Source organism: Mycteria americana, chromosome 1 (genome assembly GCF_035582795.1).
Source record: "Mycteria americana isolate JAX WOST 10 ecotype Jacksonville Zoo and Gardens chromosome 1, USCA_MyAme_1.0, whole genome shotgun sequence".
Taxonomy (NCBI): domain Eukaryota; kingdom Metazoa; phylum Chordata; class Aves; order Ciconiiformes; family Ciconiidae; genus Mycteria; species Mycteria americana.
This window is the reverse complement of record NC_134365.1, coordinates 97,459,238-97,478,340: the sequence shown is the minus strand read 5'-3', so window position 1 is coordinate 97,478,340 and position 19,103 is coordinate 97,459,238. Positions and strand designations below refer to the sequence as shown.

Genomic DNA, 19,103 nt, shown 5'->3' with positions numbered 1-19,103 from the left:
CACACGAGGAAAAAGAGGCAGCCGCACCCTCACGCAGCCGGCCCTTGCACCCGAGGGCTCGACGGGGAGCTGGGAGGCCGCTCTCAGCCCCACCTGAGGCACTACCCCAGGACGAAGCTTTGCATACCCAACCCCGCGCGGCCGAAAGGAAGCAGGTCTTTCTCCACACCAGGGGTTCCCCATGCCCGGAGGTCCCCGCGCTTCACAGGCGGTGAAGGGCAGTACCGGGGTAGCACGTCCTCGCAACAGGGAATGGATCATCGCTAACCCCGGGTTTATTTGGAGCCTACTCTTCGAAACTACATTCCCCGCTCATAGTTTTTGGATTTTCAGGACAAAACCCACCATCTGCCATCATTCACTTCAAGCATTGGCGTAGTCAACTAGATTAAATAAAAAAGATTTAAGCACCTGTAAAGGCACCCAGATATCCCTCCTCCTTCTCCAGACAGCAGGAAGAACGGTATTTAACACCACACCCATTGTAGCTCTGCAGCCTGAACACAGACTTTCACAGAGAGACCAATCAATACATTTTCAGCTGTGAGAAATACTACAAGGCTCTCCACTCCTGTAAGTATTTACTAACAGGCATGTATATCGTCTCAAAAGTTCCCGCACTTTGGGAAATCTACATTACAAGGACTGAAAACACAGGCATTCAGGGATAAATGTCTTACACAAAAGTACACAAGGTATTTTTTTGACAGGGTCAAGAAAATTTGGATTATTCCTTCCAAACAGGGACTTGATTCGTGCCAGGTAGAACACCCAGAAACAAACACTGCAACTCCCTGGACTCATGCTAGGTTTAAACCATTTGTTTTTAGCTCAACTATCAAAAGTCAATTCATCTACATACAAAGAGGATCCAGGAAGTAATGGGGAAAGGTCTCTTCTATTTCATCTTAGCTAACCTTTTAGAAGACGACTGTGGATGGCTTCCACCTGCAAACCCAAAGCACTCAGATATTCTCTGAAGAACCACCTTTGCATTCAGTTACAGTCACCCTTGTCCCAGCACAATTCAACTGAACAGATATATATTCTTTGTACAGAGTAATTTTTTAGAACAGATTATCTCATTTCTCTTAGTTTCAATAATCTGTGAATAAATTCAAACAGCTGGAATACTAAGATAATTTTTTAAAAATCTCTAACAACAGTCCTTTCAAACTTGATCAACAAAGGCATTTTTAGAGACAAATAGCTGAATACAGTTCCAGAAGTCCTGAGAAACTGGAGCATTCAAGGGCACAGTTTGCCCATAATAAATCCTTCTCTTTCCCATCACTCTACTTTTGCGTTAGCTTCTTAGAGTAGTTCTTGGCAAATTGCTTTCGTACTTCTTCCTGTCTCTTTCCAAGTTTAAGTGTGTTGATCAGGTTTAAGGTTTTTTTCAGTTCATGCACAGGCTTGCTTACAAAGCCATAGTATTTCCTTTTCGGAACAAATTCCAGAGCTGCCTTCCAGTCTCCGGTATCTTTCAAGGTTAATAAAATATGCATCATTTGATCCAGGGTGAGATTTTTGGCACCAGTATTCCAAAGCAAGTACTTCTCCAACGGAAGGGCCGCAGTCTCCAGCCCCAATCGCTTTGCCCGTGCTAAAGAGACTCCTGTTTTTATGCTTCTGTCAACCATTGACCCAACAATATAGATTTTATTGTGATCGAATGTTTTCATTACTTTGGGAGAATCAGCAGTCAGATAGATAAGCTTATCCTTTGGAAAGACATCTGTGTAGCACTGGTCTGTCACAGTGATAAGCAATTTGCCCCACGCCTCTCTATAATGCTTCATAAATTCCTTATGGTAGAGGCTGTCATCTTTGAAGTTACAGAAGTGGATGTGGAACGGATCCACAGATCTTCGATTGCAGCCTTCGCTTAATACTAACTGTCTCACTGTATTTGCAACTTCTCGGACAGACATATCTTTTTCATAAGACATGTCAAATACTAGAGGTTGGCCAAAGATCATAGACTGAGCAACCCTCCAACCGTATGCTCTATCCATACAGCTGGCCCACAAACATATGAATGAATTCCTTTTGGTCTCATCAGTGTTTGAAGCTTGCTCTTGTGTTTCCAGCCTTCTTTCCCTTCTCTCATCCATCTTTCTTTTGTCATTTTTCTTGTAAAGTTCTTTGAGATGCAAATATTTTAGATACTTCTTTTTGGCTGACTTGGAAGGACATTCCATAAAGGTTTTTAGCTGTTCTTCACTGATATTTTCTGGAACCAATCTGCCAGCTAGTCTCCACATCTCCAAAATCTCACGTGCAGCAGCCAAAGTGGAAAGCTCCTTACGCTCAGAGACGGTCTCGCTGACTTCTTGCAACCCAGACTTCATTACCTTCTTCCACGCATCTAAATCTAGTTTTTCTGAGGGATTGCATGAATTGTCCTGCTTCAGGCAAAGTGATAAACTCAGAGTTCTACTGAGTGGAAACAAATCCTTTTTCATCCCATGTTGTGCAGCAAATGGAAGGACAGAACTTCTTACAATTTTTTTCAGGAGCACATTAGCAGACTGCATACTTAGACATGTGCTGTGTTCAAACACTTATCTGCAAAACACCAATAAAAGAGGAAAAAAACTTCTCAGAAATCATGAAGAAAACGCACACAGATTGTCATCCTTAGTAACACTGACAGAAAACTTACTTCTTGGACAATACTAGAAATTCCTGCTTCCACTACTACTTCTCTACTGTTTTCTAAATAAAAACAGTGTATGTGGCACTGCTGTGAAGAGACACGGTTAGCTCTGCTGCTTAAAACAGCTATACTTACTACCATTCAAAATGTGTTCAAACAACCTTTAAGTATTGCCTGAGATCTATTTAAATTAGCTGTATCGTATGACAAATAAGAACCTTCGCAACCAAAGCAAGCAAAATCCTGCATGGAGACCAAAAGTATTTTTATACACGTCCCGAGGTGCCTACCTAATTTACCTATAGTGTGAAAATGGACAAGAGGCTTCATCTTCTAACATTTTCTGGAAAAACTCTGTATCACAGAAGATCAGATTTTTGCTTTTACCATTATATTTTGGGAAAGCTCTATTGGCAAACTTTAGTACTAAAGTTTTTCCTCTTCTATGTATTTCCACATTGCAGGTCACTGGAACTACTGAAACTACCAGTGCTGTAGTTTTGCTAAGTCAATACCACTGCCAATGAAGGCACTCTTATGTCCCCTGAGCCCCTTGTTCCTGGCTCTGTCAGCAGTGCAAGCATTCACACGAGCCAAATCAGAGAACTGCTCTTAGGGACAGCTAAGCAGCTAACCAGGAGGTGGAGAGAGGAAAAAAGCTAGTTATCATCCCACCCAAATGAATTTCCACACCTGAGTCACCAGACACCTCCTAGAAAGAAGTAGAGATGGAAGCATAAAAAACTAGTAGAGGAAAAGACCATCTTTTTGCTAAATTGCCTGTGAAGTTGATGTTGGCACATAAAGCTGAGGACATGAAACCCACAGTCCCATTAATTTCATACAATTTGTATTTAAATGTAAAAGGTCTGCAAAAAGAAAAAAAACCAAAGAATGTTTAATATTTTCCTTGTCCTATGCAAACCTACTTAAATAAAATCAGTGAAGTTTCAGTGTTTGAGAAAACACGATTTGGCCAAAACATAAAAATTAGCTCCAAATTTTAAAAGCAAAATTTGTAATCCGCCTAATAACTTACCACCTGAAAATAACCTGATATACAGAAGAACAAGTTAAATCTAATTTTGGGGTTATATATAAACCTGCCCAGATAAAGAGCCACAGAAAGAGCAGCGTATTATTAGGAAACATTATATAAACTGGCATGCATTTTACAATACTGTAGTTGGTCAAAATGGTGACTGATCTTTCATCCTCTACTGTTATTAAGATAAAATGAACAAAAAACCCCTAATAGTGTGAAATTAAGAGAAAATTCATAAGTGTTACAATAGAGGTGTTCATAATTTCACATTTAAGTGTTAAAGATACTGGCAAAAGTAATAATCAAAAAAGTATGTTGTCCAGGTTGGAGAAATCAAGGGATCAGTTCCTCAGTTAACTTACATGACTGGAGCTCCAATTAAGTCAATAGTTGAAAGGCAGATTTACACGATCTGAATACTTGATTACAGCTTTGGATAAAAGCCAAGTTACCTTTCAGTGTGTCCAATATGCACACTACCATGTCATTACTGCAAGAATTACCCTAAATCTCTTTGAAGAACCCATATTTGTAGGACTGAAAATATTTTTCTGATACCTTTTTTTTTTTTAGCATGACTTCACTGTAACTAATCCCAGAACAGAAAGGCCCTTCTAATCCCAGAACAGAAAGGCCCTTCTAATCCCAGAACAGAAAGGCCCTTCACTGACATTTCAGGGATTGAATGATTCGGTTACTTCCCCCAGCAGATGCCTCCACACGTCTGTCCGCAGGCCTGACCCCCATAAAGCCATGCGGGCCGAAAGGCCGTGTGGGGAGCGCGCCAGACCAGGGTAAGCAGCGATGCGGCTCTTCCCGAGAGCGGCACTACACGCTCCTTAACAACTTTTAAACCAGCCCACAATCGAACCGAACCACGACAAGCTAGGTAACACCTCAAAGCACGGCGCTGCGCCCCACAGCGCTCCCAGGGACACCGACGCGCCCCGCTCCCCCCTGCTGCGGCGGGGACCGGTGAGGGAGCGCAGCCTCCGGGACACCGCGCCGCAGGCGCGACCCGCGCCCGCCGAGGAAAGCCGGGCTAGGCGACACGGCAGGGAGGCGAAGGGGCGCTCCCAAGGTCACCGGCAGCCACAGGCGGGACGAGGAGGGGAGCGTGACGGGGCGCCCCAGGCAAGTCTTTCCCCGGTACCCCCCGGTGGCGGGAAACAGGGAGCGGGAGAGGCCTCCCCCTCCAGCGCCTGCGCCCGCACCTGCCCGAGCTCCGGCCGCGCTCCAGCCCGCCCGGCCTCAGTCTCGTCCCACCCGGGAAGGGAAGGGGGCAGGCGGACGCCTCTGGGCGGTAGACTCGGCGCTAACGGCCGCCCTGCAGCAGCACCGACCCCTCCGCCATCTCCAGCTCACCTCAAAGGGAGCGGCCTGCGCATGCGCAGGGAGGGGCCGGTCCGCCGCGCCTTCCTGCCCGGGCGCGGCGCCGCGCTCGTTGGCTGTCGTCGGGGTTCCGCGGCTGCACGGCGAAGGTTCCGGCCCTCTCTTCTCCCCCCACCGCAGGGCCCTGTGGGGTACGGTGACCCCCCGGGGCAGGACCCCCCCGACCCCCCACGGGGAGCCTCCGGGCCCTGAGGGGGCTGCCGGTGGGGCCCTGCCGCTCTCCCTGTGCGAGGCGAGGCCAGGCCCTGCGGGGGGAGGGCCGTTAGGGTTGGTGGGACGGGGGTTGTGTCTGGGCCCTGCCGCCCTGCTGGGCTGGGGCTGGGCCGTGAGGCAGGCGCTGGAGCCCGAGGGGGCTCTCGGCCCGGTGTGGTGGTCGGTGATTTCTCTCTCTTTTTTTTAATAACATGGAGAAGTTTCGCTGATTTTTGACGCAGGTTTTTTTTTCTGACCGTCAGGTAGGGAAGCCGTGGTCTGTCGGGATGAGTTTTCTGCTGCCCAAGCTGACCTGTAAGAGGGAAGTGGATCAGGCAATAAAAAGCGTGGCCGAGAAGGTTTTGGTTCTCCGGTTTGGAAGAGATAACGATGCTGTTTGTCTGCAGCTCGATGATATTGTAAGAGCAATTTTTTCTTTTTTCTTTTTTTTTTTTTTTTTAATATGCTCTACTAGTATACATGTTGCATACAAGAGAATGTCGTATGTTGCTCTTGGATAATATGGTGTCTCATGAATATTTTGGTGACAAATGTAAAATGAAATAATACTATATTCATAAAACGGTTTGAAAATTAAGCAAATATTTATGTTATTGTAGTGAGGGTACAAAGTGCTTGAAGCAGATAAGACATGATATTCTAGCCCTGCTTAAAGTGGTAAGACATAAACGAAATGGGCTTTATAAAGCTTGCCACCCTTTTTCCTCTTGTGTCTCAATCCGTTTGTCATCCATCTTTCTCACTCTCTTCAGCTTGCAAAGACGGCTCATGACCTAAGTAAAATGGCAGTCATTTACCTGGTGGATGTGAACAAGGTTCCAGTGTACACCCAGTATTTTGACATCAGTTATATTCCATCTACTGTATTTTTCTTCAATGGACAACACATGAAGGTTGATTATGGGTATGTCATCCTACCTGGCATTATCTATTACGTCAGTAAGAATTATCAGTCTTTCTCTATGTTACCGTGTCTGGGGAAGGTAAAGTTTGAAAACTATGATGTTGTTACCAGCATCTGCATTGAGAACTCTAGGAAGCCAGAAGGACGTACAATTAAGAAGTATTTTGAAATATGCTCTGATGTGATAAGTAGGTGTCAGCTATGAAACATGCCTGACTGCAAAAAATAGTATGGTTAAAGCCTTAGACATGACACTGCCCCTTTTTGGACTTCGGAGGTCACAGTATACGCCTGACTTGGTTATGCCATTACCAGTGTGGTTCATTCTTTCAGAATAACCAAATCAGAACCCCTAATTTCATCATACATCTTTTCTTGTCTTTAGGTGTTTTTGCTTTGAACGCTTTAACCTTACAATTCTACCTTTATCTTATGTTTATATTTAGGTCTCCAGATCATACCAAATTTGTAGGAAGCTTCAAAACAAAGCAAGACTTTATAGACCTGATTGAAGTTATTTACCGTGGAGCAATGCGTGGAAAGCTCATTGTGAGAAGTCCTATCGATCCCAATAACATTCCCAAATACGACCTTCTCTACCAAGGAATTTAACGGGTTGACCTGACATAAAGAATTACGGAAATGGCCAATGTTCTAGATCCCTTTTTTTTTTTTTCCAAGCATTTTTAGCCACCTGACACTGACACCATGGGACAGTTCGAGCATTTATGTTGACGGATCATATTGGTCTCCTTCTGAAGACAGACATTCTGTCACCTCGTACTTCTCTCGTAAATAAAGCTACATGTTCATGCGCAGAATTCACGCAAGTGACTATTCTTTGAGTTGCATGCTGACCAGCACCTACAAAACAGGCAGGTTGTATGCATCCTCAATGACGGCATCTCCAGTGCAACTTCCTTAAGTGAACTAAAGCACCGTATAGTCTATTAATTGTCTGTTTAGTACCATTTTCATTCAGATGCAATAACAGTAAACCTATCTTTATTTAAAAAGCTATGTTGCTCTCAAGAGCATTCAACCGCCTGTGCCTTTCCAATGGAGTTTTACACTTTTACCCATTACTGGATACTGGGACGGAAGCTTTTTCAAACAGTATTAGAGATGACTGAAATCTGAAATGGATATAAATGGGAAGTTGACACTCTCTTTTCTCTGGTACTCACTATTACTGTTCAACAGGTTTTTTTGACTGAGATGGGAACTGAAGGTGTAGGACAAGGTTTTGTCATCCTTCAAAGCTCTTTTGCAGCCACTGAGCACTTTTAATTCCCACAGGATTAAATTGGAAGTTCAGAATAATGGGTTTGTTTACATTTGCTTTAAAGGTTATTTGACCTTCTGCTTGTATAAATCACAGACCTTGAGTATGGACACTTAAAAACTGTCTCTATTTCCCAACTCTGTCTAAAATTAAACAGCTGAAAGAAAACAGCAATGTCATTCTTTTGCATCAGTTTAGTAATTGCAGGTTGCTAGAGTATTGTATTTCTATAGCAGCTCATGCCCAGTAATCTCACTAGCTTAGTTGGCTTTAAAACAGAAATTACTTTAGCTCACTGTGTCATGTTCAGGGCATGCCATCTCTGACTGGAGGGAAGGTAGTAGTACGTAGTTCCCTGAAGTACCATAGAACTTAACAGTAAACGTTTCAAGGTCGAAGGTGGATGTTCCAGCTCTTGAAAGATTTTAAACACTGTAGGGTAGGTAGTGGGGAGGAAATAGATCCTTTACATGCTTTTTGTGTTCTGGATTTTTCCTTTTAATGAAAGCTATGCACTTAAGAAGCCAGTGTTTTCCTGATAGTTTAGTCTGGTTATAGAGCCATAACTGCAGAATGTTTATTTAAAAAATGATACAGATGAGAGTTGATATACCTTTAAATCTTTATTTTGTGCAACTTTAAGTTTCACAGCTAGGTGAAGGGTTGTGGCTTAAAGCTTTCAACAATGCACTTCTTTACTAATAGTTAACGTGTATTTGTGTGTTTCTCAAAAACAAACAAACTAGCATCAAACTTAGAACTGTAAGTTGCTCCACAGTGAGAGGAAGGTCCTTAGATGACCGAAAGGTGCAGGGGCAGTTATGAAAGGAAAAGACCGCTATTCAAGAACAAATCAGTATACCTTTATTTATTGCCTCTCTTCTTACTTGTGCTGCTTCTGGTTGCAACAGGTGAATGCCTAAAGGCTGTTGTGGTCTTGCCTTTCAGTGTGCTCTTCAGGTACTTAAAGATGGTATGTAAGCAGCAGGAGGGTGCTAAACCATACTTTTCCGTTCCAGCAGAGACAGTAGGACAATTTACTTTCATGAGAGAACTTACAGCTTTATCTAGAGGCTTACTGTTTGACACCCATTCATGGCAGTATTTCTGTATCCATTCTTGTATTTGTGGATCGCTTCTAGTCTGGTGCTGTGTGTTATGCATGGAGTCGATGAATGCCACAGAGTACACTTTATTCATTACCTCCCATTTTCTCTGCATCAGCAGATCAACGAACGCCAAGCCACCATAGCCATGGGCAATGAAGGCCACATTCTTGGCTGCGCTCTTTGAAATGAAATGATCCCATACATACATGGTATGTTCCTCGGGGCTGCTGCTGCCCCTCTTGGGGATCCACCAGACAGACTGCATAGAAGTCGGTGATTCTTCCCTGGTAGAAAAGTTTAACCTCGCCTTTTCAGTCTTCAGATCAATGAAGTTGTCATTGGGATTCAGTACAATCACTCCCCCGTGGCTTCGAAGGGCCATTTTGATGAATGGTATTTGTGTTCCATGCTCCAGACCCTCACTGACAATCGTCCTTTGCCCCCACTGTCCAGCACGGAAAACTCCACGGTCTTGAAGAAGGACAATTAGGCTAGAGGAACTTGTTAGTGCATTCTCACTCATGAAAAAGAAACTTCTTGGTTCATCCTCTGTAGCATCAGTAGGAATATAAACTTTCTGCAACATGCAGACTCTTTCCAGGAGCTCATAAACATACTGGGTAATCAAATGTCCCAAAACTTGATAGCGTTTATGATTCTGCTCATGTGCATTTTTGTAGTAATTGAAAACAAAGGACTCATTTGTATCCAGATGCCTCAGTTCCCCTTTTATATTGAAGTCGTACTTCAGTTCCTCTTGATACTCTGAACCCTCTATTAGTTTCCTCAAGCTTAGTTCATGCTGTATTTGTAACCACTACAAATTAAGAAGACTATGTCAATGTAGTGATAGACCTCCATACAACACCCCCATAAAGAAAACCCATTGTATTGGAATTCAGATTTAAAAGTGGTTACAAACAAAATACTCATTGATACAGACTATCTCTTGGTGGTCTGTAATAAACCAGCTGCTTGTAAAGCCTCTCACAGATTTCGGTTGCTAAATTCCAACAGATTAATACTAATGTCTCCAGTTATTCGTTCATCCTTGCAGGCACTTGCCACATGGAAATTGTGGATCAGATGACAGAATAAGCTAGCAACTATGATCGAAGAACAGGAGAAAAAGTCCACGCAGAAAACTTTAGATTAGATTGAGGTCTCTAGTTTCAGCTAAGATAATTTTTCAACTTGTATGACTAATCAACTGATAAGAATTATACCAGGAAGTGGTTTCCATGCAAGTGAACAATTAAGCTTATCATAACCTTCTATTTTCCTAATAACTCTTCAGTCTACTACTGACTGTCCCTGGCAGTAGAATGGTAAATATCGAGTAACCTTTGGTGTGGTTAGAATCCTACTTTTATAGGATTTTTGTCCTAACAGCAAAGATTTGCAAACATTAAATTCCCACAATTATCAGTATTTTAAAAATGAATTTATCATCTAACACAGTAGTTTTGTTTTGGCAAATGGTTTATGTGAAGTTGTATTTGGCAAATACATTGATACAAGCTACTATATACCTTTGAATTTTTCTTGCTGAACTAACAGAGGTTTTAGAACATGGTAAATCACATTCTTACTATGTTAAAACTCACTATACCATCTGATAAAGCTGATTACTAGGACAAAAAATGATCTGAAAGTTTTCATGTGAGCGACTTGAGTTGGAGCCCAACTCCTTTATGGAATGCAAGTTTCCTTGAGTAGCTGCTTAGCATATTGAAAATTATTTCTTACACTTCCAAATTAAAAAGAAGAAAAAGTTCTTTGCTTTTCAACAGAACAACAACATGTACATTTTCCTTTTGAGCAATCTCCATTGGGTCAGAGTAACTCTTCAGGGTCATTCCTGTCTTCTGATTAATAGAGAGTAGGCTAGAAAATGCTACCTTCTCCTTTTTTATCTCATACAATAAGTACACATAGAAAAGGGAAAAAAAGCAGATTCTATGGTATATAAACTGTTTACTGTCTTGCTAGTTTCTTGGAACAGAAACAGCACAAAGAAGTTGCAAGTGCATATGTTCATCTATGATTTTTTCATTCTGCGGGAAGGCATGAAAGACACAAAGGAGACAGGAGGACAGTCTGTTTGCTATAGTACTGAAATATGGGCAATTCACACAAAAGAGGTCATATTTAGTAGGGAGGAAGCTCCCCATATTCATGTTGTTTTCCCCATTCAATGAAGCAGGAGAAAAATGGATGTGGTTTAAGGAAAGGTGTCTGGAGAAAGGTGAAGCACAGAGGAAGCATTCCATAACAATTAGGAATAGGTAAATGCAGTTTACTCACAGAGTGGCACACTGTCCGACACTTCTCTCTGTCCCTTTCTCTCCTCACCCCTAAAAGGCTGGAGACTGTAGTTTCCCAACATACTCTGAGCAGGAAATTACTATGCTCTTACCTCAGCTACTAGCAACAACATTGCTTTCTCAGTTCCAAACCAAAACAAAACAAGGATATGTGATTCCACATTAAACCCTGTGTATGTACTATTGAATGTCTACTTAAATATCTACTTTACAAAGCATCATGAAAGGTTTCTGAAGATTTCAGGAAGCAGAAACAAAAAAATACAGTTTTACATCAGGCATAGGTATGACTTCTCTTCCTAAAATTGCCTTCAAGATGTGAACTGAAAAGTTTTGAAGCAATTTATAGTAGGTTATCACTTAAGAGTTCACTTGAATAGCACTTTAGAATCATATACGTATTAGTCTGGAGGACTGATTTTATTGTAGTAATGCCATTTATAGAATTAAAAAGCAGTTATAGGTTGTTCTAGATATAGCTGCATAATGCATTTACTTCTTTTTGGCAAATGTACATTCTAAATCAGTGTTGACTGCTGCTTGTGCTTAATTGTCTATATATAAATGCAGGATTCAAGGTTGTTTATTCTGGCAGCCTTTACAATTGCTAATTTGATTTTTAAAAATTACTGTTGGGGAAAAAAAAAATCCCTTTTTCCCTTCCTCCCACTTTTCTGTTTGGATTGTAAGATTCTTCAGCTGTAAATTTGGCTAGTGTTTGTTACAGCAGTTGGCATATTTGAAACACTACTGCAGTATAAGTATTACTCTTCATGAGATTTTTCCATTTAAAAACAGTTTCCTCTATTCTAGTAAAGCCCAACATTACCATATGCTCTCCTGTAAAATCTGTCATCATCATAGATGGAAATCTTTTTCACTCTGGGATTGTAGACAATTTCTCTGCATGAAAAAAAATAAACCCATCTTAGTTCAGGTTTCATTACTGTATGTACTTTTTTCTGGGGTGTATCTATAAAATGTATCAGTTCCTGATAGTCAAGGCCATCTAAAGCATTTCAGATAGTTCCAAGTTACAAGCTAACATCTCATGTTTGTAGTTTACACCTGACCATAAGTTAAAGCTAAACCTTTGGTGTGAAACTAAGAAGTTGTCAAAACTAGTTTGGCACAGCTTCCCATTACCTGATATAAAGGCACTACCAAGAGGACAGAACAGAAAGCTACACGCAAAACTTACAATTCTGAAGCTGCCCTGAAAAAAAAAAAAAAGAAAAAACCACAAAACCCAGCAAACTAATCTTTGTCTCCACTCGGCTGTGGGAGGGTTTCCAAGGCCATCAGCTGCAAGCCGCGGCGGAGCTGGGGTTATGAGGGCGCTGCCCGCTGATGTCGAGGGCGCCCAGCTGTGTCCGGGCCCCGAACCTGCCCGGCTGGGGCTCGGCGGCGGCGGCGGGCGGTGTGCGAGCTGCCCCCGGCTACGAGACTGACCCGGCGCCGGGCTCGGGCTGAAGTCTGGTGAGGAAAATGTGACTAGCAAGGTGCAATTTAAACCCGATTCGGTCGGGTTGTCTCTCGTTCTTTAAAAATACCTGGGTTTTCTGCATTCCTTCCACAAATTTTAGTGTTTCTCCCGTTTCCTTAACGTTTGCTAGCCTGCGCTTCCTTTAACTGTACTGTATTGCGTTCACAGAACCACTAATTTTGTTACCGCTCATCAGTTTGCCAGGTGCAAGGAAATGTGTGAAACAGCACACCTGTGACGCTATCATTTGCTCCACGTCATTTACATTTTTTTCCCTCCGCCGTTCAGTATCAGGCCAGACCCAAGAAAGTTAAAAGCCGGAGAGGGGGCGGGTGCGGTGAGACACTCCTGTGAGGGAGAGGCGGGCGGGAGGGGCCGGGGGCAGTTTGCAGGGATGATATTCGGGCAGGCAGGACGCGGGACACGGCGGAGAGACCGAGGGGAGCGCGGGCGGCTGCGGGGCAACGCCTCACGGACGGGACGGCGCAGCGGAGAGGGCGGGGCGACGGTTACCGCCGTTACGGGGCGGGGCGCGGGCGGTCCTCCGGGGCCGGGCCGGGCGGAGGCGGTGCCCAGCCCGGAAGTAGCAGGGGAAGCTGCGCAGGCGGCGGCGGGGCCTGGGTAAACAACAACGGTGGCGGCGGCGCAGCTGTGGCGGTGAGTGCTGTGCTGCTGGCGTCGCTTGCTCCCTGCCCTTTAGCTGCTGAAGGGGGGAGTAAAGCGGAAATAAAGCTGGCTGGCAACGCCTAGGGGGGTTCTGCGCGGTCGGTGTCCCCGCTGGCTGGGGCTGGGCCGTCCGCGCCGCACGGGGTATCTATCGCGAACGAGTGAATCCGGCAGGGGAGGGCGGGTGAGCGGCCGGACACCGGGGGAGGAGAGGTGGTGGCGGCGTTGCTGCGCCTTTCTGAGGAGGCTAAGGAGAGAGCGTGGAAACGCGGAGTTGCTGACCCTCGGCACCTGTCCGTCTGTCAGTGAGAAGCCCATTCCCTTCCTAGCGGGAGGAGCTGGAGTCTGGGTTAGGAGCGGGGATGCGGGCACCGGCGTGACGGGGGCGGGCGCGGGCTCATGCGGTGACAGCCCGAGTGGTGCCACCCCTGGGTGGTGCCTCTGTCCCCGTCCGTCCGTCCGTGTGTCCCGTCCCGTCCCCCCCCCCCCCCCCCGAGCTGTCAGAAGGCGGCTGTTTGTCAGCTTTTCCTCTTTGCGGGTGTCGGATTAGGCAGTAGTTTGGCTTTTCTTTAATAGTCTGTCGATGTTCCTCCCCCCACGCCAGGGGACTGGGGCTGTAAGTTGAAGAACCGCTGAGCTAAATGTAAGTATGCGAACTTAAAGGTCCTCTTGAGAGACTTCAAACTAGCTGTAAGGTTTGAAGGTCTTACACTGGAGTCATGCAGAGTATTTATAAACAGAATAAACTCCTATGAATGCTGGAAGCTGTGAAGCTGTGTTCTTCCGCTGAGGAAGAAATGTTTCTGTTAACAGGAATCCCTGAATTTTATTTATTCTTGGAGCTCCTGTGCTGTTGCAGATGTCTTCTGTGACTCCTTTTCACTTTATAATCAAAGCTTGAATTGCTTATTAGTTTTGTGCTTGCCAGGGAGTGGAGTTAAGCAGTAAATGCCTTCACTACGGATAAATTCTAGTGAAAACTTCGTGAACAGTTCTGTCCATGCTGACAATCCAGAGCTTTGCCCAGGCATGTCTCTCTTGTATTGTGGCTGTCGATGACTTTACCAAGGCCTGTAGTGACAGAACAAGGGGCAATGGTTTTAAACTGAGAGAGGGTAGATTTAGGTTGGACATAAGGAAGAAATTTTTTACAATCAGGGTGGTGAGACATGAGAACAAGTTGCCCAGAGGAATTGTGGGTGCCCCATCATTGGAAATATTCAAGGCCAGGTAGATAGGGCTTTGAGCAACCTGATCTAGTGAAAGATGTCCCTGCCTATGGCAGGGGGGTTGGACTAGATGATCTTTTAAAGATCCCTTCCAACCCAAAGCATTTTATGGATGAGTTTTCTTTGTGCGAGCTTGCTCAAAAATTATTTTCTTGTTCTTTCTTAGTACCTAATACTGTGGTCCTGCTTCCCTCTGAATAAATAAAACACACATTGCTAAGCTTATTTTGTATCTTTTTTCAGTAGAGAAAATCATGGAAGGAAGAACATCATCTCCAAGTCATGTCAGTGTAAGTGTTCCTACAGTTTGCAACAATTTACTTTGAGTCTGTGGGTATCCTAGGGTGTTCTGATGTATTTTGCACAAATGCATTCTCCAGTGATCCAGCTCTTGCTTTGTTGGAGCACTCTTTCCTGAGAAATAGTTTATTCTGGTAGCAGTTGATAGTAATGTCTGCTGTTGAACATGTACTAATACATGATAGTACATGTATTAGTAACATTTGATTGCACATAAACAGTGTGTTTTCAAGGATATTTTAAGACCTAAGCTAATATCTAAAATATTAAGAGTAATGCTCAAGTAAGTAGAGCAGCTGCATAACTGCATAATATTTAGTTGTCTGCAGAGATGTGTTCTGAGAATACTTATGCTAGTGTTTATTTTTTTTCTAAAGTGTCCCTATTAGTAGTAGTTTTTAGCAATGGAAGCACTGGTGAAAACAAATTGTAGGCACAGCAACTGGTTTGATCAGGTATGGTCTGAACTGTCTAGTGTTTTAGAAATAAACTGTTTCCAGTACCTTGTTTATGCACTTTCTCTGACCCTTGCTCGTACAGGTGGGAACCTCCAGAAAAGTACTTTTGGTTTAGATGAGGAGTCTGCTGAGTGTGTACGCGCATGTGTATGTTCAGTTAGTCACTTTCTGTTAGGGAAGAGCTGAGGCAACTGCATATGTTGCACTTACAATGGATACATTCTCTGTGCTTGTTCCATAAGTTAATTGTGGACACTGCAAACCAACATCTTCTTAATGAGTGCAAGCATTGGGAATATATTGTACGGTGAGGTGGAAATTTTGCTGATGAATGTATCTTGTGCTTTTTATCCCTTTCTGTCTGTCCATCTGTCTCTTTCTGTTTTCTGAGTCTGACCTTACTTGTTCTCAGTGTTATCTGTTATGTTAGTACAGAGGTATCTGAACCTCTGTAACTTTATGTTAAAATTTTAGATAAATATGTGTTCTTAGGAAGCTCATAACAGAAACCACTAGTCAGGCAGCAGGTGGCGTTCTGAAGTAGGAAATTTGTACCTTGCCATTAAGGTGCAGATCAGCAGAATGCATTTGGACTGATAAAGCATGTTTATAGGCCACTTCTCAAAAAAAAAAAAAAAGACAAATTAAACAATCTAATTGCAGATGTTCCTGAATGAGAAAATGTCTATTTCAATCCTTGTTGATTGAAAAGGAAAGGATGTACTTATATTAGAAGTTGTTGCCTGTGCCTAACTTTTACATCACTTATAATTTGAGGAATCTGTTATTAAAGGCATATTTGTTATTACAGCGTTTGACCAGCAAAAGCAGTTTGAGGTACTGTATAGAAATTCAGGTCTAATGACTAAAAAAATAAATATTTGTTTCAAAGAAGTGTAGGGAAGGAATAAGAGCACTCACAATTCAAGCTGAAGAATTGAAGGATTATCTCATTATGGTACAGTATGCTTCAGTTATGGTCTGTCTGAAGGACTACCTACAGAGCTAACGAATGCAGTTTCTGTGTTTAGTTATTAAGTTGTTAGCATCACTATTCTAGAGTCCTTGCCTGTAACTTCACGTCACTGAGGTAGGGCATCTGGTGGCTTGCAAATTAAGTTCATAATACACTTGACAGTGGCCATCATATGGAGTAGCTTCAGCTTTTTCCTGACAGAGATAGACTTGGTTGTGTGAAAGATGTAAATGTTGCTTTCCTTCTCTGATACATTCTAATCTGGTCGTATTTGCAGTGTAAGTTTTGCTTCTTAGGATACTTGGAGAAATGGCAAGGCTTGCACTTTTATTCTTTCAGTTGATATTATGTTAACTAGTTTAATTAACTGATAGTAAATGTCACCCTCTTTCCTTGTCTTTATGAACTGGTAGGAATTTAGTTTGACCATTTTTGTTTTGAATTTCAGTGAATGAACATTATTTCTTACATATTTTTCCTGAATTGGCAAATTTCTACAAATTACGAACTGCTTTATCTTTCAATAATTACTTTCGAAACGCTGGTTCAATTTTTGCGAAGGTTGGCAATAACGATAGCTGGTACCGTTTTGAGTACCTTGTAGTGTGTTGATGCTAATTTATCATACCAAAATACTTGTACTAATCTAAGATATAAGTGCTCTTCATCCTGAATTTTTTTTGAGAGCACAAACCTGGTGTGACGTTCATCATGATGTTCAGCTATTTTGTTTTCTCTTTATCATTGTCTAAGCTGAGATGATTAAATTAGAGTGTAAACAAATCAGAGGGAACTAAGAAAACTGTAAGTGCCAGTAGATTGGTTCTCACCTTTTGGGCACACATTTGAAGTTGTTGTAGAGTTAATGAAATAGGAAGAGCTTTTTCTTGCTTTTGAAGACAGTTGAAATAGGAAGAGCTTTTTCTTGCTTTTGAAGACAGTTCATATGTTAAAACTAGTTCCTCATGTGGTATGACACATGATTTAGGATCAAGCATCAGTGAGGAATGCATTTAAATTAAAGTCACAGGTCAGTGCTTCCCTTGCAACTTTGTTATTTTGCCTGACAGTTAAGAAAACTTTGTATGTGGTAGTATGTCCGCTCCAGTGGATAATTTAGTTTTATTATGTGTGTAACATCATCTATTTTCAGTTTCGTATACCAAAGAAGAAAACAAACACCAAGTCAGAGGATGTCCAAGTTCAGTCCCCTTTGGCAAGGCTCCCAGGCTCCCACCATTGGGACTACCCTTTAAAAGAGGTAAAGAGAAGTTCTTCGGAGTGTAAAGTGCATAGGAGAATGTTATATGGGTTTTTGTTCTGTTTTGGAGGCTGGATTTTTTCAATACTGAGTGTTGCCTTGTGACCAATATCTGACCCAGATTGTCTTTGAAAGAGACAAATGTGGAGGTCTGAAATCTGCCTGCAAGCATACAGTTACAGAAATTGAAGTCTCAGTGCTGTATTGCCAGCCTAAATCATTAAAAAGCAGAGTTGGTCTTCAGGTGTAGTTTGAAATTATCTTAAATCATGAATTTAAAGGCAAATATAATCTTTTTTTTTTAGTTAATTGTCTTCTGATTCCTGAACTTTTAGGTTATATTCAGGTCACTTACCAAACTTTTTGTTATGATATGGAAATAATTTTTACATTGAGTTTTCAATTAGTCATTATTTGTATCCAAGAGCTTAAACTTGAAGAGAATGTATTAAGTACGGTATGACTTTTGACAGAATTTTAGGTGCTAATACAGATATAACTGATTTCAGTATTGAGACCAAAAGACTTTAAGAGTACTTATATATCATTTAGCATAAATGACTGCGTTGATCATCTCTGTCACATATAAAAACAAATACTTGCTTCTACAAATCTGTTCCAAGTTCAGTAAGCATTTTTAAAATGCCAAGTTTTGGAAATATATTTTGTTACTTTTGACTCCTTCAGCTCAGCATTGAGAGTTTGTTGCTGGTTTTAGTACTTTCAGAATCATGGAGCTGGACAAACAGGCTTCCCCACAGAGGAGTTTTAAAAACCTAGTGAGAGAAGTTAGGAATTTTTTTGACTTGTAGTGGTGATAATGTGATCCAGGTCTCTTAGTAGGCCTGGTCATTTGAGCATGCTGCAGTACAAACTCACTGTGTGGTTGTGTTCTGTGCTGTTAATAGTGTAAGTGAGCAGAGCATCCAATTACAGTCAGGTTTTGAAGTTGGAAGTAATGCCTCCTGTGGCTACAAGCAGCAGGCTCTTGGGCAGAGCCAGACAGCACTTGTGCGGAATTCTTCCTGTCTTTCTCTCTGCCTCTATAAAAACAGTGATTAGACTGGATCAATTGAAAAATCTTTTGTTTTTCTTGTTATTTCCTGTATATAGTCTAATTTTCCATTTCTTATTTTTCTTATTTGTGTCTATATATTTCAGACTTTTCCATGTGGTAAAGGACTCCATATGCTTTAAACACTGACTAATCTTTATATTCTACTTTAAAAGAAAAGATTGCTCATGAGGTATCATAATTAAAAGAAATTTTACTGTTTATCAATACAAAGGTCTGTCCAGGTTATATTTAGTGTTGTCAGAGTTTGCTCCATGTTGTTTGAGAGATTTTGTGCAGCTTTCAGTGATTTGGGCATATAGGTCTCTAACGTGCTTGAAGACCAGTGCTATGAGGTGATCTAGATGATGTTTGAAGGTAGGAGGAGGGGAGAGCACCTTCAAGGCAATTTCTTGCTGTCAGCTGTTTTAGTAATGACGGTATCTTCCATTACAAGTCAGCCCCTATGGTAGGGAAAAGATTGATTTGGGATGCACCTTTCAGACTTCACTAAAGTATGTAAAATATGCGTGGGCATGAATTTTTCACCTGTCCTGTCACCCCACACTTAAACAGAAATGAAGATGAGTTTATCTGTTTTCAGCCCGACTGAGATAACTTTCAAACATCTGTTTGCTTTATTATCTTTTATATTAAAAGAAGTGAGGAGACATTAGGAGGAGGTAATGGCAGAGGGAGATAGGTTTCTGGAATTGCAGAAATAACTGTATGTTTT

The 19,103-nt window shown here is 42.2% G+C and overlaps 4 protein-coding genes across 21 annotated transcripts in view; 2 read left to right on the top strand and 2 right to left on the bottom strand.

Annotated features, from left to right (window-relative positions):
• Positions 1–1,131: 1,131 nt before the first annotated feature.
• Positions 1,132–5,250, bottom strand: TRMT10C (tRNA methyltransferase 10C, mitochondrial RNase P subunit). Of its 5 annotated transcripts, none has more exons than XM_075514424.1 (2): positions 4,922–5,250; positions 1,132–2,571 (listed from the first exon to the last, which is right to left on the bottom strand). In XM_075514424.1, exon 2 carries the CDS (start codon positions 2,538–2,540, stop codon positions 1,296–1,298), a length of 1,245 nt encoding a protein of 414 aa, XP_075370539.1. In that variant the 5' UTR covers positions 2,541–2,571; positions 4,922–5,250; the 3' UTR covers positions 1,132–1,295. The 5 variants fall into 5 exon arrangements, with proteins under 5 accessions (XP_075370539.1, XP_075370548.1, XP_075370567.1 ...); XM_075514433.1 differs by having other exon boundaries at positions 5,073–5,250; XM_075514452.1 differs by lacking the exon at positions 4,922–5,250 and adding an exon at positions 4,070–4,297.
• Positions 5,251–5,424: 174 nt separating this feature from the next.
• On the top strand, positions 5,425–8,141 carry TXNL4B (thioredoxin like 4B). The gene is made up of 3 exons (XM_075514410.1): positions 5,425–5,710; positions 6,065–6,216; positions 6,663–8,141. Exons 1-3 carry the CDS (start codon positions 5,579–5,581, stop codon positions 6,826–6,828), a joined length of 450 nt encoding a protein of 149 aa, XP_075370525.1. The 5' UTR covers positions 5,425–5,578; the 3' UTR covers positions 6,829–8,141.
• Positions 8,076–12,405, bottom strand: LOC142415718 (putative protein ARB2BP). Of its 2 annotated transcripts, XM_075514394.1 has the most exons (3): positions 12,212–12,405; positions 11,767–11,840; positions 8,076–9,427 (listed from the first exon to the last, which is right to left on the bottom strand). In XM_075514394.1, the coding sequence occupies exons 2-3, from the start codon at positions 11,797–11,799 to the stop codon at positions 8,366–8,368; spliced, it is 1,095 nt and encodes a 364-aa protein (XP_075370509.1). In that variant the 5' UTR covers positions 11,800–11,840; positions 12,212–12,405; the 3' UTR covers positions 8,076–8,365. The 2 variants fall into 2 exon arrangements, with proteins under 2 accessions (XP_075370509.1, XP_075370502.1); XM_075514387.1 differs by lacking the exon at positions 12,212–12,405 and having other exon boundaries at positions 11,767–11,865.
• A 585-nt stretch (positions 12,406–12,990) lies between these two features.
• Positions 12,991–19,103, top strand: part of SENP7 (SUMO specific peptidase 7) — a 46,982-nt gene continuing 40,869 nt past the window's right edge. For 4 of the 13 annotated variants that reach the window (XM_075514316.1, XM_075514284.1, XM_075514370.1 and 1 more), the window contains exons 1-3: positions 12,991–13,080; positions 14,562–14,608; positions 17,206–17,313. In XM_075514316.1, coding sequence (XP_075370431.1) covers positions 14,573–14,608; positions 17,206–17,313 — 144 coding nt within the window. In that variant the 5' untranslated portion in view covers positions 12,991–13,080; positions 14,562–14,572. The other 9 variants (XM_075514327.1, XM_075514378.1, XM_075514360.1 and 6 more) reach the window with 7 other exon arrangements.

Bases quoted from the DNA above. Each gene is read 5' to 3' on its own strand.
- TRMT10C (XM_075514424.1), bottom strand. From the start codon at position 2,540: ATGCAGTCTGCTAATGTGCTCCTGAAAAAAATTGTAAGAAGTTCTGTC.
- TXNL4B (XM_075514410.1), top strand. From the start codon at position 5,579: ATGAGTTTTCTGCTGCCCAAGCTGACCTGTAAGAGGGAAGTGGATCAG. The intron at 5,711-6,064 runs GTAAGAGCAATT...CACTCTCTTCAG, and splicing joins GTCTGCAGCTCGATGATATT to CTTGCAAAGACGGCTCATGA. The intron at 6,217-6,662 runs GTATGTCATCCT...GTTTATATTTAG, and splicing joins CACATGAAGGTTGATTATGG to GTCTCCAGATCATACCAAAT.
- LOC142415718 (XM_075514394.1), bottom strand. From the start codon at position 11,799: ATGATGATGACAGATTTTACAGGAGAGCATATG. The intron at 9,428-11,766 runs GTAATGTTGGGC...CTTAATTTGTAG, and splicing joins ATTTTACAGGAGAGCATATG to TGGTTACAAATACAGCATGA.